This window comes from Orycteropus afer, unplaced genomic scaffold (assembly GCF_000298275.1).
Source record: "Orycteropus afer afer isolate SDZICR_OR568_19922 unplaced genomic scaffold, OryAfe1.0 scaffold00008, whole genome shotgun sequence".
Lineage (NCBI taxonomy): Eukaryota > Metazoa > Chordata > Mammalia > Tubulidentata > Orycteropodidae > Orycteropus > Orycteropus afer.
The window spans coordinates 3531413-3549343 of NW_006921595.1; the positions used below are offsets into that span (position 1 = coordinate 3531413).

The 17931-nt window shown below is 42.6% G+C and overlaps 1 protein-coding gene across 1 annotated transcript in view; it reads right to left on the bottom strand.

Annotated features, from left to right (window-relative positions):
• The window catches only part of MTURN (maturin, neural progenitor differentiation regulator homolog), a 39893-nt gene that overhangs the window by 4494 nt on the left and 17468 nt on the right, over positions 1-17931 (bottom strand). The window contains exon 2 of the mRNA XM_007945497.1: positions 12524-12646. Within this exon, the coding sequence (XP_007943688.1) occupies positions 12524-12646 (123 nt within the window). The remainder of the gene's footprint in view (positions 1-12523; positions 12647-17931) is intronic.

Below are 17931 nucleotides of genomic sequence, written 5' to 3' on the forward strand. Positions count from 1 at the left end.
TTGTAAATTTTGGTCAATGACATGAGACAAAGTATATGTGAACTGCTGTATGAAAAGTGCATTTACTCTGTAAATCTTCACCCAAATCCTAATAAAAATAAATAAATAAATAAATAAATAAAGCTTGCAAGTGTACATCTAGATGCAACAATGGGTCTCCCTCGTCCAGAGCAAAGAAGAAAGAAGAAAACCAAAGATGCATGGAAACAATTAGTCCAAGTGACTGGTACACCATGTGATCCTCAGCCTATATGACCTTAAGACTAGAAGAACTAGATAGGCCCGGCTACCACTGTCAACCACTCCGAGGGGGACCTATGTAGGAGATCCTGGATAGAGTGGGAGAACAATGTGGAACAAAACTCAAAATGATTAAAAAAAAAAAAGAAATGGACCAGGTTTGCTGGTCTGATAGAACCTGGTGAGACCTCTGAGACTATGGCCCGTAGCTGTCCTTCAGGTCTGCAATTGAACCCACTCCTGCAGCTTCCAGCCAAATAAAAGACAGGCATATGAGGTGAACATTTACATTAGGTAGACAGACTCCTTGGAGAGATCAATCATGGGAGAACAGAAGGGCTGTGTATGCACAGGGAGACCACTCGGGGGCAGCAGTGCATGGAGGGATGGACACAGGGCAGAGGTAACTATGGGGAGGAAGTGGGAAGAGAGCTGTTGCACTGTGGGAAATCACAGTCAATGTCATGAGACAAAGTATATGTGAGCTGTTGTTTGGAAAATGAATTTGCTCTGTAAACTTTCACCCAAATCACAATACAAATTTTAAAAAATGCTCATAAAAAAGTATACCTTTTAATAACTACAATATGCAGTTGCTAGTGTCTACATTTATGAATATGTACAATTTGGAACTGTGGTAGTTATGTTTGTGTGTCAACTTGGCTGGGCCTGGCTGAGTGGCTGGGCAACTGGATGCAGGATTCCCCATGATGAGACTGGTAATCAACTCCATGGTGGAATCTACTGTGAGCAGCTGAGCAGCTGCCTTAGGGAATGTGTTCTGCTTCCTGTGTATAAGCAGAAGCCTTGGGGAATGGTCTCTAGTTTATGGCACGCTTGGACCCTGCATGTAGCCATGTTGTTATTCAGCAGCCTGCCATGCTCTGCTGACCTTGGGACTTACAATGGACTTAAATTAATGGCCTGCCACGTGGTTTGGTAACATCAGGACTGTGCCTTTTTTACTTGTCAACCTTGGTTTTGTCAGCCTCAGCAGCCAGCAGCTGTCTGAGTGAAGAAAAGCCTCTAACTCCAGTGGCCCGGGAGCGGGAAGCAGAGACCCTAGAGCCTGGCACTTTGAACTAGGACTTAAAGCCTCCAAACTATAACAGAATAAACTCCTGTTTGTTAAGGCCATCCCATTTGTGATATATTCTTACCAGAGCGGCACTAGGCAACCAGAACAGAAACATGTAAGAGATTAGAGAAAGCACTAGAACTAGAATTTGCCAGAATTTCAAAATATATCACACAGATAAATCATAACCTAGTGTCCTCACTTCTGTCCCCATTCCCATGTATTGTGGGCAAATCTACATTTAACTTCTGGATCTAAATTTCCAACACTCAAGAAGGTAGATCAGACGTAAGAGTACAAACAGCAATAAGAATCCTGGAATCCTTGCTTCTATCGCATCCACATATTCTTATATGGAAAAGGAGACAGTCTAAAAAAATCTGAAGGGTTTGATTAATTACAATCATTGATTCCTACTTCGATAACATTTTTTTCAGATGATTGGAATAAAAAATGTTTATGTTAACTCTAGACAATGATTTGGCATTTCTAGTGTCTCGCTGACCACCAAGACTCCTATGCAGAATATCTGATCACACAAGAACTGCTAGGCCTACCCATCCAAACAGGGTTGCACTGGGAAGGTAGGGTGCCAACCACTGAGAATTAAAGTTTTCAGACCAAGAAAAGTATCAGTTTTCTGTATCACCAAATCACTGTCTTCTTTAAGAATTTGCTGTGTCTGAAGGTGGCACTCACTGGGCATAATGGGCTAGGTGCCTTTATAAAAGTAGGGGAAGTGGTATCTGTGCCCTGGAGAGCTCAGTTAATTATCACTGGGGTGCATCCAGTAAGTGCCCTATAGCATCAGAGGCCCTGGAAGCTCTTTTCAGAGACTCCCTCAAAACAGCCCTTCTCCCACTTGACCTAAAGGGTGGGCCCTCAGATTCTGCATTTCTAATAAGCCCCAGGGTGATATTGCTGACCTACGGCCCACGGTCAGAGCAGTGAGATTCTAATGCACTGGGGGATTTGACACCATTTATTTCAATGCCCCATGATGCTGGTGGTACCAAGAAACATACAAAAGGGATCTTAGTCAGTCTTCCTAGTAAAGGAAAAAATATGAGATGAATCTAAGACTCAAGTGCAATTTACTGTTAAAAAGAGGAATGGGTAAGAATACCAAGTCCTCTCTTACTTTTAGGGGCCATTTTACTTTCTAAAAATGTTAAGACTGAATATTCACATGAGTAAAAACACAAAAGCGATGATAAACTTAAATTATCAACATTCACTGCCTTTTATTAACAACCATGTTTGTGCACAGGAGTCCCTGGGTGGTGCAGTTAATGCGCTCAACTGCTCACCAAAAGGTCAGAGGTTCGAGTCCACCCAGAGGCACCTTGGAAGAAAGGCCTGACAATTCACTCCCGAAAAATCAGTCACTGTAAAGTGAAGCACAGTTCTACTCTGACACACACTAAGTCTCCATAAATTAGAGCTCACTCAATGGCAACTGGTAACAGGTATGTGCATGATCTTGGTTTATTAGACTTTCTGACTCACTGGGATGGTTCCCACAGGTGGGCTCTTCTCCTTCTTCCAGGATCTTGCCCAGGCCACAAGAGCAGAAGCAAGAAATGGACTTTTTCTGGGCCACAAAGGGTTTTCCTGTGGGTCTTACTCCCTGGCTCTTCAGCCATCAGTGGCAAACCAAAAATATCCATCTTGCTCATACAGGTGAGCTCCAAGTAGGGGATTTTCCTGGCAAAAGTGCCTCTGCTTTTTGAGAGAAGAAATGTAGAAATCACACAACCAGCAAGCCCAGGGAGGGGGCCAGGAGCAACCAGAGCAAGAAACTACAGAGATGCACAGGCTCTAGCTCCAGGTTAGACCATCAACGAACCATCAACTAATGCAGGAAACAAAACTGTAAAATCAGCAGGTGCCTCATAACCCTCAAGCTAGTAAGGGGAGAAGATCGAGGCAAACAAGAATCCCCTCTTATGCTTATAAAACCTTGAGAGAATCTGAAAGGGCAAACATAAGGTTTAGCTTTATAGCTAAATTGGGTGTATCAGGTCATCTCCCCTCTGATGAAATGCTTCTTAAGCAGGAGTAAGTCTATCAGTCAGCATTAAATAAAAAATATGAAAACACTGAGAAAAAATGAATAGCATGATCATCACTATTTAGATACATAACCACTATTTTATTATCTAGCACAGTCAAGAGATGACCAGCAACTGTCAACTGAGAGTCACTTAAATAAGAAAAATGTAGGTCTCCAACGGTTACTCAATTCACATTTTTCAAAACTATTGATTGGTGTCTTGGAAGCATTATTGGTAGCAGTGCATGGATAAACTTGACTGTTCAAGGATGGTAACAATATCCTGCCAGGCATTATTACTTGCATACATGGACTATTTGGTATGAGGTTCCAATGGGAAAGAAAGTATCTAGACATAAATCATACCTCTCTGACAAATCATCCTGAGTGAGACAGGAAGCTACTGCAGTGAGACAGAATGTGGGTCACTCTAGGAGGGAAACTAGCCAGCTACATCCACACTCATTTATTCATCTAGTAAATATTCCCTGAATACCAGTTATGGGCCAGAAATTGAGGCTAAACTCAGCATTGTGGTTGGAGTTTGATGGTCCTTTGCGTTCTCAGTCTGATTTTGAAGTTTCCCATGAATTCAAGATAGTGAAACAGGTATTATCCCCATTTTAAAAATGGGGATGCTGAAGTTGGACAACCTGCTCAAGGCCATACGGCATGGAAGTATGACAGGCCAGAGCAGGGCTGACCCACCTCCACCCTCCCATACTGTTCTAAGGGCTCTTTGATCTAAGAGGAGCAAGACCGGCCCTTCCAGGACTTCCTCCTTAGTCACTCCACCTCCTTCTCTGAGCATATCTAAATCCTGCCATTTCCTTAAGTCCTACCTCCTCATGAAGCTATCACCCAGCATTTTATTCCATAATGAGACTATCATGTCTGATAATCCTAGCACTTCAGCTATACTGTAAACAATACAGCTTCTTTAAAAAAACAAACATGTTCAGATTATGTTTTCTGTGTTTATCACAGAAAAGTTAGAAAATATGGAAAAGAAGAAAATAAAAATCACTCATCACCCATCATGCAGAGATACTTAGAACATATGCAGACCCTGTCCCTTAAGGGACAGAATTATCTGTTCATCCTCCTTAAAGCCCTAGCATCAAACACAGTGAGCTGTATGAATTAAGTGCTCAGTGAATGTTTATTATTTTGCTAAAATCAAGATGCTGCTGTTAAGCGTCTGTTGAAATTACTTAGCAAATTGTTGTCTCTCCACCAAAATTCTAATGGTACCAACAAAAAGTTTCCTTAAATCCTGCTCACCTCTCAACAGTATTCACCCAGTACTTTCATCCTGCTCATATCAAAGCTAACGTGCACTGAGACCTTATCATGTAGAATGCACCACACTGAGTCCCCAACAAGAATGGCATCATTTAACCTTCAGAGAAACCCTAAGGTAAGTATTGCTATTATTTTCCTGATTTTACAAATGGGGAATCTGAGAAACAGAGAGGTTAAGTAACTTATCGATGATCACACAGTCAGCCAGTGGAGTAGCTGGGACTTGAACCCAGGCAACTTGTCCGCAGAGCTTAGGTTGATCACTGTAGTATAACTGATGCCACACAATGGATTAACAGACTACCGATGACACTAATAGTTTGCATTCACAATGTTCTCTCAGGAAATGTTTCCCCAAAGACACCAAAGGAGCATAAGCAGAGTAGAGAATGGGATTCCTTTACTTGCTCTGCACGGCATCTGGACAAAAACAAATGCTCTGCCTGATACTGTGCGTTCCTCGGTACGTTTGTGTGTCTCTCTCCTACTAGGCAGTCAGCTCCTTGAGGGCAAGAACTTGGCATTTTGTGCCCTGCCCCTCAGCCTCCAAAGCAGCGTTCTGGCAAACAGCTAATGACCAACATGTTTTGTTGAAAATGTAATGAAGAAGTAGAGGAAAAAGAAGTGTAAAATGGTGAAAAGGAAAAGAAACAAGTAACTTTTCTTTTCAAATCCAACAACAGATTTCTTTAGGTGAAACTTTTGAGTTGTTTCAGTGGGAGGGAGGCAAACAAGAGGGAGAAAAGAAAAATACCCGGTCAACGAAGTTTATATGTTGAAAGACACAGAGCACTAAAGTGGCATGGTCTTGGCCTTGTGGGCAGGATCATTGAGAAAGGACAGGACTCTGGCTTATGGATGTGGAAGTGCGCCAGCTCCAGCAAAGTTAATTGAATCTTCTTGACTGGTGCCCACAAGGCAGCAGACAGCTGTCAAAAGATAGGGACTTATCTCTCTGGAGAGACTGTATAGGGCAAGGGCTAGCAATGAGGTGGACGAGTGATAGCCAATGACGGAAACTGTTCTACAATGAAGGTTAAAATACTCCTTGGGTGGCTTCCTCACTAGAACCAAAAAACACTGCATAAATTCATCAGATTATCACAAATTTTCAGGGAAATGATGCACTAAAGTTTTTACCCACCTGATAACCTTGTAGCACTTGGCTATGTGTTTCCTCAGCAAACACTTTCAACTATAAAAGCATCAATGAAACCCTTTCCTAGTCCTTATTTCTCAAGCAAAAGCTCCTTTATATGAAACAAAAAGATAAATGGCACCATGGGAAGAAACACGCTATTTAGAGGAGATGGAGCAGGTAAAAGTCTCTTGGTGGTTCTCCAGCAGCCCTTTATTCAGGCTTCTTATCCAATCTGGGGCACATCCTCACTGGAGAAACCCAAAGCCCAAAGTCGGTGCATTACCTTCACTGACCTTTCCCTGAGGAGAAGAAAAGCCAGGCCAGAGAGCACCCAAGCCCTTAAATCCTTCCCCACCAATGAGGGTGCTATACCAGGTCACAACTGTCACACTTCAGCAGCAATAGCCTCTGCCCTTGACTAAGGCCCCACATTAGAAACGAAACCTGGAAAACCAACAACATTAAACCAAATGCGTGTGTTTCTGTGACATACACAGCTTGATGTGAAAGAATACATTCAACCGATTCAATTGCATTCAGCCACTTATCTGGATTTTTTGGACTGTATTTTTTTCCATTTACAGGTGGCTGCCTCATTGTCGGAAATATAGCCATAGACTTAATAGAGAAAAATAGCAAAATGAGTTCTCGCAGAAGCTTACCTTCTCCAGTGGAGTCAAGTCTGCATGTATTTTGTTTTCCACCATAATGATTGCCACATAAAGAGGACCAGGTGGCTGGCTAATGAATGGAGTGCCTGTGAGCAAACCAGCTGCATGATATCATTTGCTAGTAAGTATTTTTCTGGCTAATATTTGGAAGAATACATTTTTTAATAATTTTGCCTAACTTGGTATCTCCACTTGATCATCTAATGGGTATTTAAAACACTAACAAGTCTAAAACTAAGCTCCTGCTCCTATCACCCCCAAAGTTCTGCAGCCTTCCCCAACTCAGTAAATGACAACCCCATTCCCTTCATGGCTCAGACAAGAAACACCGGCACCATCCTTGTGTGCTCTCTTTTTCTCACACCCCACTTCTAATCCATCAGCAAATCCTGTTGAATCTACTTTCAAAACATATCCAGAATCCAACTTCTTCTCAACACCTCCAGTGTTTTGGTTACTCCATGCTGCTCTAACAGAAAATACCACAAATGGGTGACTTTAAACAACAGGAGTTTATTCTTTTACAGTTTTGGAGACTAGAAGTCTGAGTTCAAAGTGCCAGGCTCTAGGGACTGAGTGGAAAGCCCCCTGACTTTGGGCTTCATCTCTGCCTCTTGCTTCTGACCCACTGGAGCTAGAGGTGTTTCTTCACTCAGGCAGCTGCTGATTGCTGAAGCCAACAAGCCCAAGGTTGACAAATAAAAATGACACAGTCCTAATACTACCAAACAACACTGCAAGCCACAAATCCAAATCCAGAGACAGTCCCCAAATCAGCAGGAAACATGGCAGACTGCTAAATGAAGATTCGGCTACCCGTAGGGTCCAAGCATGCCAAAAAGCTACAGACCATTCCTAAAGCTCCTCCTTAGACACAGGGAGCAGACCACATCACATCCCTAAGGCAGCTGCTCATAGTAGATTCCACCATGGAGTTGATTACCAGTCTCATCATGGAGAATAACCACATCCAACTACCCAGCTACTCAAAACTAGGCCCAGCCAAGATGACATACAACCTTAAGTACCACACTATCCTAGTCCAAACCACCATTGTCTCTCATCTAGGTAATAGCAACGGCCTACTCATTGGTCTCCCTGCTTGTACCTTTCCCCCTTCCAGCCAACTGTTAACACAGTCATCAGAGGGAGTCTTTTAAAGTATGAAGTCAGATCATATCACTCTTCTACTCAAACTCCTCCAGTGGTTCTCCATCACACCAGGGTAAGAGTCCAAGCACTTCCTGTGACCTGTAAGGCCTATTATTCGTGATTCATCTCTCACAAGTGCCCACCTCCCCTCCACTTCAGCCCCTTGTTGTTCCCTGGATACAGGCACATACCCACCTATGACTTTGTACTTGCCATTCTCTGTCTAGGATGTTCCTCCCCCAGGCTTCCTCATGGCTTACTCTTACTTCAAGTGTTTACTCATATCTTACCTTCTCAATGATGCCTTCCCTGTGCCCCTTATCAAAATATCAGTACCTCTGACACTTCTTACCACCTTTCCAGGATTTACTGTTTTCTCCTTGATGCTTATGACTAACACACATGTTGTACTTATTTGTCTTGTCTCCCCCCCACCTACATATAAGTTCAATGAGGTCTAGGATTTTCATGGGTTTGGTTCAAGTGCTCTCAACAGAGTTAAGAACCTAGAACAAAAAAACAAACCAAACTCAATGCCATAAAGTTGGACCCGACTCATAGCAACCCCTCCTTGGGTTGGAGGCAGTATCACTACTGAAGTAGATTGCCCAACCTTCCTTCCAAGGAGTGGCCAGTGGGTTTGAACTGCCAGCTTTCTGGTTAGCAGTCAGATGCATTAGCCACCAGAGCTCCCAAGAACCTAGTGGGTACTCAAAACATATTTATTGAATGAATGGATTAAAATGGGGCAGGCTTTTAAATCAAGCATGTATTTCGAATGACCCAAACTGGATTACAAAATGAATAAGCAAAAAGTGAGATCTTGTTGTTTTTGTGTGCCCTCAAGTTGACTGCAACTCATAGTGACCCCACAGGACAGAGAACTGCCCCCCAGGGCCTAGGCTGTAATCTTTACAGGAGCAGATCAGGTCTTTTCTCTAGAGAGGTTGGTGGGTTTGAACCACTGATCTTTAGGTTAGCAGCCAAGCACTTAACCACTGCATCACCCTAACAATACAAATCAGAGCGGCAAAAGCTACTGAAATGCCATTTCCTACAATGGTGGGCTAAGTGACTGGAACTAATCCTTCAGAACAACTTAAAAAAGCTTCATTAAATATGAACAACACATTCTTAAATATATTGAAAAACGAGAACCAGAGAGGTAGGCCTAACACAGAAAGTTGATTTTGTCCTGAGGGCATTTGCTGATCTGACAGAAACAGCTAGAAATTTTACTGCATTCTTGGCCTACACAAAGGAAGCTCTGCTGGCACAGCTGTTAAGGCTTTCGACTGCTAACCAAAAAAAAAAAGTCCAGCAGTTCAAACCCACCAGTTGTTCTGTGGGAGAAAGATCAGGCAGTCTGCTTCCATAAAGATTTACAGCCCTGGAAACCCTATGGTTTTACCAGAGGGTCACTATGAGTCAGAATCAATTAAGTAGCACTGGGTTTTTGGTTTGGCCAAAGAGGCAGGGGGACAAAAGTTAAAGCCACGAGTCTTCTAAAGGAGCAGACTGTGATAAACCATACCCACTTGAAGCTGGGCTCCCAAGGGCCTACCCACCTCAGGATGAGGATGAACTAGAAGTAACCGACATGTAGCTTGGCTTTCTATTACTAGGAGAGTTCAGAGATCAACAAGCCTTAAACTATTTCAAGGTGGTCTCAGGGCCTGATAGGGCCCTGCAAGCCATGGAACAAGCAAACAAAAGTCCTTCCTGGAGAAAGGAGAAAGGTGCCATCATTTTAGGGTTCAATTTGTACCTATAAATAAATTCTCAAATACAATAACCAGGACACAGCCAGAGATAATCCAACATACAAGCCAGAAAAGCTACTAAGAGTGAGAACCAGCAGAAACAAACAACAAAAGACTTATAAAGACTGCAGATATTGGAATATCAGACACCATCTATTATGTAGCCAAGCATACTAAGTTCCAAGAAATAAAAGACAAGCTTGAAAATTTCAGCAGAGACGTAGATGTCACTTAAAAGAGGAAGAAGATTTGGAAAAGAAAAGAAATCCTAGGGCAAATACCACTGAACATGTAGAGTACATGGTAGGCAGGGAACTTGACCTGTGGGAAGTGGTGGGACATTCGTAATTTGACTTTACCTTCCATCAAAGATACAGGAAAATAGGTAAGCTTCAAAACAGATGGGTATGAATGGGCAGAAGACATGAATAGACACTTCACCAAAGAGGATATTCAGGCGGCCAACAAACATATGAAGAAATGCTCACGATCATTAGCTATTAGAGAGATGCAAATCAAAACAACAATGAGATACCATCTTGCTCCAGCACTAGTAGCAAAGTTCAACAAGACAGAAAATAACAAATGCTGGCGAGGTTGTGGAGAGATTGGGACTCTCATACACTGCTGGTGGGACTGTAAAATGGTACAACCATTGTGGAAAGCAATATGGCGATTCCTTCAAAAGTTGGAATTAGAAATACCATTTGACCCAGCCATCCCATTACTAGGTATATACCCTAAAGAAGTGAGAACCATGACAAGAACAGATATATGCACACCCATGTTCATCGCAGCACTATTTACAATAGCCAAAACATGGAAACAACCTAGATGTCCATCAACTGAGGAATGGATAACCAAACTATGGTACATACACACAATGGAATACTATGCAACGCTAAAGAATAATGTAGAATCTGCAAAACACCGCATAACGTGGATGAACTTGGAGGACATTATGCTGAGTGAAATAAGTCAATCACAGAAGGACAAATATGGTATTAGTCCATTATTGTAAAAATTAAGGAAAGGTTTATCTATTGAAGGAAAATTTCTTTGTTGGTTACCAGGGGTGGGAGGGGAGGGGAGGGATTGCCGTTAGATAGATAGTGGTAAATATTGATTTGGGTGAAGAGAAGGGCAACGTACCAAATGTGAATGACCAATATGACAGCAATGAGGATGAGAAAGACATAGAGAGGTACATGGGAGGTACAGATGACAAATATGAACCCTTTTACATATACAGTACTGAGTTCTCAGTGAAGGTAAACATGGATATATGGATGGATAGATAGGTGGACAGGCTAAACGATTAACTATGTCTATGAAGGAGGGAGTGTATCCAGGATCATATATAGGGTTGGCAGACAATGGTCCTATAAGTTTATGTGAAGGATCAGAATCCCCAGGAGTACAGTACAACTGACAAGGGGCTAGCTTATGGTCATTGCTTGGTCACAGCCAGTTACCCACAGCGACTGAGTAGTTGATCCTGAGGGCCTGGGACCATGGTCACAGGGGACATCAAACTCAATTGGCATAACATACTATACAAAACATTGTTCCACCTCCTACTTTTGTGAGTAGCGACTGGGATCTTAAAAGCTAGCAAGCTGCCATCTAGATGTAACGATGGGTCTCTCCTCGTCAAGAGCAAAGAAGAAAGCAGAAAACCAAAATTAATGGAAACAATCAGTCCCCACGACTGGTACACCATCCGATCTGCAACCTATACAAGTATGAGACCAGAAGAACTAGATGGTGCCCGGCTACCACTGTCATCCACTTGGAAGGGATGTAGGAGATCCTGGATAGAGAGGGAGAACAATGTGAAACAAAACTCAAAATCATTTGGAGGGAAAAAAAAAAAGGGGGGGGGGGATGTTTGGGACCAGGTTTGCTGGTCCAATAGAGCCTGGTGGAACCACTGAGACTATGGCCCCTAGCTACCCTTCAGGTCTGGAATTGAGACCACACCTGTGGTTTCCAGCCAAGCAAAATACAGGTATGTGAGTTGAATATTTACCTCAAGTGGACACATGCCCTTGAGAGAACAATCATGGGAGAAGGAAGGGCACCTTATGCACAGGGAGACAGCTTAGGGGGCAGGAGAGTATGGAGGGATGGACACTGGGAAGTGGTACCTTGGGGAGGAAATTGGAGGGGAGCTATTGCATTGTGGTAAACTGTGGTCAATGACATGAGACAAAGTATATGTGAACTGCTGTATCGAGAATGATTTTGCTCTGTAAATCTTCACCCAAATCTAAATAAAATAAAATTAAAAAAAAAAAAAAACAGATGGGTATGTATTTTATGTGTTTAGCAGCTATGAAAGGGACTGTCAGCTAGCCATAGACATACAGATTCCTAAATCTCAAGGTGGAGGGAGAAAGAGAAAAGCATGCTGTCTCCAAGGGAGTTTAGAAAAAGAAGAATAGACCCAATATCCAGTTTCACGCTTCTCCATTCCCACAGACACAGAGGTACATCCTTTATATAGCCTTCTGACAACCTCCCAAATATAGGTTCTATTACTATAAGAGAAGGAGCCCTGGTGGTGCAATGGTTAAATGCTCAGCTGCTAACTGAAAGGTTGGTGGTTTGAACCCACCAGCAGCTCTGAGAGGGAAAAGACCTAGTGATCTGCTCCCATAAAGATTACAGCCTAGGAAATCCTATGAGGCAGTTCTACTCTGTCCTACAGGGTTGCTATGAGTCAGGATTGACCCAATAGCACACAACAACAACATTTATAAGAGAACTTCCATAGCACTTCCAAGCATTTTGGTTTTAAGCCTACTGGGTAAGAACAGGAACATTCAGCTGTCTCACAAAGGATCTGTTTCCTTCCCACCCTTTTCAGGGATTCTCAACTCAAGTGATGCTAGAAATAACCATTATCCCTGCAACAAACAGCTGTGTCACATCCCCTCCTTCCCCGCCCCCATCCTCCCAGCACTAGCTGCTATCTTTAAGCCACAGGGCAGACAAGAGAAAAACAATTAGTCATCCCAGGTTTTGCCCACTTTCCCCGCAATCCACATTATTCAAAACACCATCACCATAGCAAGCAAGCCAGCCATCTTTAGAAGCCAAGCAGGCACCTACAGGTCTGAAAGACTTGAAGACTTTTTCCAAGACTTCCTGGAGCGTCTTCTTGCCGCAGGAGGAGATGTAATCCTGCGCTAGCTGCAAGAAAGGCAGGCAGTCTTCGCTCTCACTCCACACGTGCTACATGCCCACAGGAAGAGAAAGGAGAAAACAAAGACACACAAGTCATTACACTCAGTGGGAAATACAGAGAGCCGAGCAGATTTTTTTTTTAAATTCCATGAATTTGAAGACGACCTCCATTCTATAGTAAAAGCCACACATTTGTTTTTGATTCATTTGCATTGAAGGAGATCAGAAAATGTATAATACACAGAAACCCCACAATTTTGTGGTCCACAATCTCACTGGCTGAATTTGCCATCACATCTAGGCAGTAAAGAGGGCAGGGGAGCTGATATTATACTAGCCCTGGTTTACCCTGTTCACCTCTAATACAGGCTAATCATGTCTCTACAACAGGAGAAAGGACAAACCACCAGCCTGCACTTAACTTGTGCCTTCAGCTAGGAATGAAGTGATTAATTAAGCGTAGTTTGTAGCCATTATCTCAGAACTCGGCATTCTTTATCCAGATCAGCCTTGAGTGGGGGTGATGGTTAAGTTTACTTCAAAATGAAAAGAATTTAGAACAGAGAGTGAAGTCATCACGAAATCACCAGGAAACAAAAGCTTTCACAAAGCTCATCTTCACATGGAATACTTTAAGAGAACAACGTACTCAAGCATCGGTTCACAGTGAGTTTTAGGTTTTATTTTTTCTTAAAAGACTAGGCAAGATTTTTGGTACATGAGGACATCGTTTTAGCAAATCTTTAAGACTAGGCAAGCCTCTCCCATAAACATACAAGGGTCTGGAATAAGCCCAGACTTGGGCTTGACAGATCTAGCTGCAGAAGGCCCCTGCTCTGCATATTTGAGCATATGCACATGGGGCTACTGGATTACACTGGCTGTCAGGTACCAAGAATCACAGTTTAGAGGGGACCTGATGACAGCTCAACACTGGCAAAAACGGCTTCAGGCCTGGAGGAAGGAACATAATTAACAGATTGAGGGAGATGCAGAGATTCAGCAGCAGAAAACCAGATCTATTTGGAGAAATTGTCTGTGTGTGGTAGCATAGTGGCTAAGACACTTGCCTGCTAACCAGATGGCTGGTGGTTCAAACCCACCAGCCACTCCTCGGAAGGAAGGTTGGCAATCCTACTTCCGTAGTGATACTGCCTCGGAAACCCAAGGAGGGGTCGCTATGAGTCGGGGCCGACTCGACGGCACACAACAACAACAACAAGCACACACTTGCTCCTATTAAGTTATAAGGCTGCCACTTAATAAACACATTTCACCTCCGTATCTCTCCTTGCAGGATTCCTGAGAACTAGATCTATAAATTTAAAGTACTGCTCAGATCTAACAGAGAATAACCAGGAGTTCACGTGCCATCTTTGACACCCCAGTTATCAGTGTTTCATGAATGGAAAGGCCCATTTCTGACAACTGCTGCTCTCATTCCAACCGACTTCTAGAGGAGCTTCCTCCTCGACCTAATAAAGACAACCTCTAGATTCTCTAACTTTAAAGAACAGCTCAAACCCTATTCCCTATTAATTATCCAATGAGTCAAATCCAACTCATAACGACCCTATAGGACAGAGTAGAACTGCTCCATAGGGTTTCTAAGGCATCATTATAGAAGCAGATTGCCTCATCTTTCTCCTGTGGGGCTGCTGGTGGGTTTGTACCGCTGACCTTTCAGTTAGCAGCCAAGCACTTAAGCATTGCACCACCATAGCTCCTTCCCTATTAGAGACACTTAACGTTGTCAAGCCATGAAAAATGTCATTTATGTAATAGTCTCTTACACTGTACCAAACTATAATAATAATGATTACTTTTATATCCATTGTATCACTGGGTTCTTGATCAGTGAGGATTCAGCAAGAACAGAGTCCTACTTTATTACAAGTTCTGCTCAGCATCCACCTGCATACTCAAAAACTTTTTCCTACTCAAATTTTCAAGTTTCAGTTTATTTCAAATTAGTATCCAAATTAAAGATGGGATTAACACAGAGCATCATAAACTAGAAAACCTTAAGCCTGCCTTGCTAGACTTGTGAAGATTACAGATGAAGTCAAAAGTCCATCAGGTCCCTGGCTGGTATGTAGGGATAGTCAATGAATGGCAGCCACAAGTACACTCTTTCCCCTCTTGCATCTGCGGAGGGGTGAGAAATAAGGGGGGGAGGCATGGGCTATCCTGTCACAAGGCTAAGGTCACACACCAAGCCAATCAGACACCTCATGCAATTTTACTGAGAACATAACCAAACAACTTGGGTTGAGGTTAACTCGGAAGTAGGCAAATCTATGAAAAATTTGTATATCGACTTTTTAAAAAAGTTTGATTGAGTTTCAAATTACAAAGTAAATAGAGCAAAGTGTATCATTCAAATAGTAACAGAACTGCAATGCATCCACCACCATTTGGTAATCAGACAGGTTCTTTAGCTAAGAGTTTCTAGGGCATCTCTAATCGCAGGAGCTAATTGTTTTCACAATTACCCTACTTTTGTAGTTGTCGATTTATGAGCAAATATTTTGGAAGAGGAAGGTTTAACATCTATTAAAAGGTCTTCTATCCTGTCTGTCTTAAATACATTTCATTTGTCTGTTTACATAACCCTAATTCCCACTTTGTTTGCTGAGTTTTAAAAAAGTTTGAACTGAATCCCTGCCCACATGGTATAGCCAGCCTGGGATTTGGAATCAGACAGACCCTTTCCACATGGTCATTTAAGAGACATCATCTTCTAAATGCTAATTGTTTTATATACATTATGTATCAAAGGTAAAATACTGAATTTTATTTATTTAAATTCCTTCTTTCCAAAATTAATAAATGCAGTTGGCAAAGATCCATAATATACTAGATAAGATGAACTAAAAAAAAAAAAAAAAAATCTGTAGTTGATAAAAGGACTAAGAAAAAACAATGGAAGGAAAAGAAGATAAAACCAAGAATGAGATTAGGACAAACCATATAAAGGCCTGCACATGACTTTGGATGGGCCACAGATTTGCCTCTAAAGCTTTCTAGCAGCCTGTGCAAAGGAACCACTACCCATCTGTCAGTGTGTCATACTGTGGTGCCTTGCACGTTGCTATGATGTTGGAAGCTATGCAACCAGTATTTCAAATGTAAGAAGGGTGGTGGTGTCCCTTGGTACACTGGTTTCAGCAGAGCTTCCAGACTAAGAAACTATGTTATGGATGGAATTGTATCCCCTCCCCCAAATATTTGTGATAAATCCTAACCCCTATACCTGTTGTTATAATCCCATTTAGGAATGGGTTTCCTTTGTTATGTTAATGAAGTGGTATCATCCTAAAGTGTGTTTCAAGTCAATCTCTTTTGAGATTATAAAAAAGAGCACATTAAGCAAGCCAGCAAGGACAGAGGGGCAGAGGCATGCTACATAATCACCAAGGAACCTAGGAATAGAAGCTGAAAAAAGACAAGGACCTTCCTCCAGGGTGGGCAGAGAGAGAGCCTTCCCCTAGAGCTGGTGTCCTGAATTCGGACTTGTAGCCTCCTAAACTATGAGAAAATAAATTTCTGGTTGTTAAAGCCACCCACTTGTGGTATTTCAGATATGGCAGTAGTATATAACTAAAACAGACTAGCAGAAAGACCTGGCAATCTACTTCCAAAAATTAGCTGATGAAAACCTTACGATTACAACAGAATACTGTCTGACTTGCTTGCTTTGGACACATCATCAGATGGGATCAACTGCTGGAGGAGGGCAGCACGTTTGGCAAAGTAGAGGGCCGGTGAGGGTGAAGGTGAACCTCAGTGAGGCAGAGTCAAACTTGCTGGTGATTGTGAGGGTGATGCAGGACCGAGCAACATTCTGTACTGTTGCACATAAGGTCGAAGTGAGTTGGAGGCAGCTGACAACAACAACATGCAAAAAAAGAAGCATGAGCCATCACATGAGGTGTTGCCCACAAGATAAAAACAGACCAGCTGCTCAGGAGAATTAACTGGCAAGGAACTGGGAGGCAGGATGGCCATTCTCTTAATAATCAAGACCCAGAGTCCTATGCCACAGAACATGGTCACAATAACCTCAACTTGGAAAATATTTTAAGCGAGTGTGACCAAAAACCCACCTTAGCCATGAAAAACCATAGCATGAATCAGAGAACCTCATGCTTTGAACAGTGTAACTTTCTGGCAAGGATAAATCCAGGTACAGAATGTATTGGCTTTCCAATAGGGTGGTTAGAACAAAGGCAGATTACAGACCTTCACGTCCTAATAGGAGAAACACCATGGAAGACTTCACGGAGGAGGAGAAAGCAGAGGCCAGTGGTTCTCAAGCTTCAGTGAGCATCAGAATCACTTGAAGGGCTTATAAAAACAGACTGCTGGGCCCTATTCCCAGAGGGAGTAGCAGTTCTGGAGTGGGGCCTGGGGATTTGCATTTTGTCTTTTTTAAATACATTTTACTGAAATGTAATTTATGTATACTGAAAGACACAAAACTAAAGTGAAATGGGTCAATGCATTTTTTTTTTTTCTTTCCAATGTTCCCTCCCCTCCCCTCCACCCTCAGGGGAGCTGCATTTCTAACATGCTCCCAGGTGATGCTCATCATACTGATGGTTCTGGGACCAAACTTGGTGAACTACCCACAGAGCAGAACTTGGGCTAACTCCATGTTGGAGGGTGGGAAGGTAGTGCTACATTTAAAAGTCTTCCCAGAAGAACTTGAAAACTACCATTACTGAGTAAAATTAGGCTCAAGTCTCAGGGTACCTATCACGAGTTTCACTGAAGCAGCCGTCTTTGTATATACCCTGAGTAGCCTACCCTTTCCTATAGATACCTGCCTGTTAAACCAAACCAAAACCAAACTTACTGCCATCGAGTTGGATCCAACTCACAGCAACCCCTCCTTGGGATTCCAAGGCGATATCACTATGGAAGTAGATTGCCCAATCTTCCTTCCGATGAGTGACTGGTGGGTTTGAACTGACAGACTTCTGGTTAGCAGTCAAATGCCTTAGCCACTACACCACCAGAGCTGAAAATCCTCAGTGAGAACTTTGCTCATAGAACAGGCCATCTGTGGCCCTTCTTTCTGTTGCTAAGTTGGGCCAGGGTTTATTATTAAAACTCACCCGGCTTAAGACAACATGACCACATCATCCACAAGCAGGAGAACGAGCACCTTTCTGTCTTCTCCAGTGTAGATGAGAATACCCAGGTTATCAAAAACTGTGTTAGGGAGGCTGAGGGGGCAAGATGGCGGACTAGGCAGAAGGATTGCACAGACCCTCTTCAACAAAGAAAAGGGAAACCAATTAACACAGACACAGAAGATAATCTTG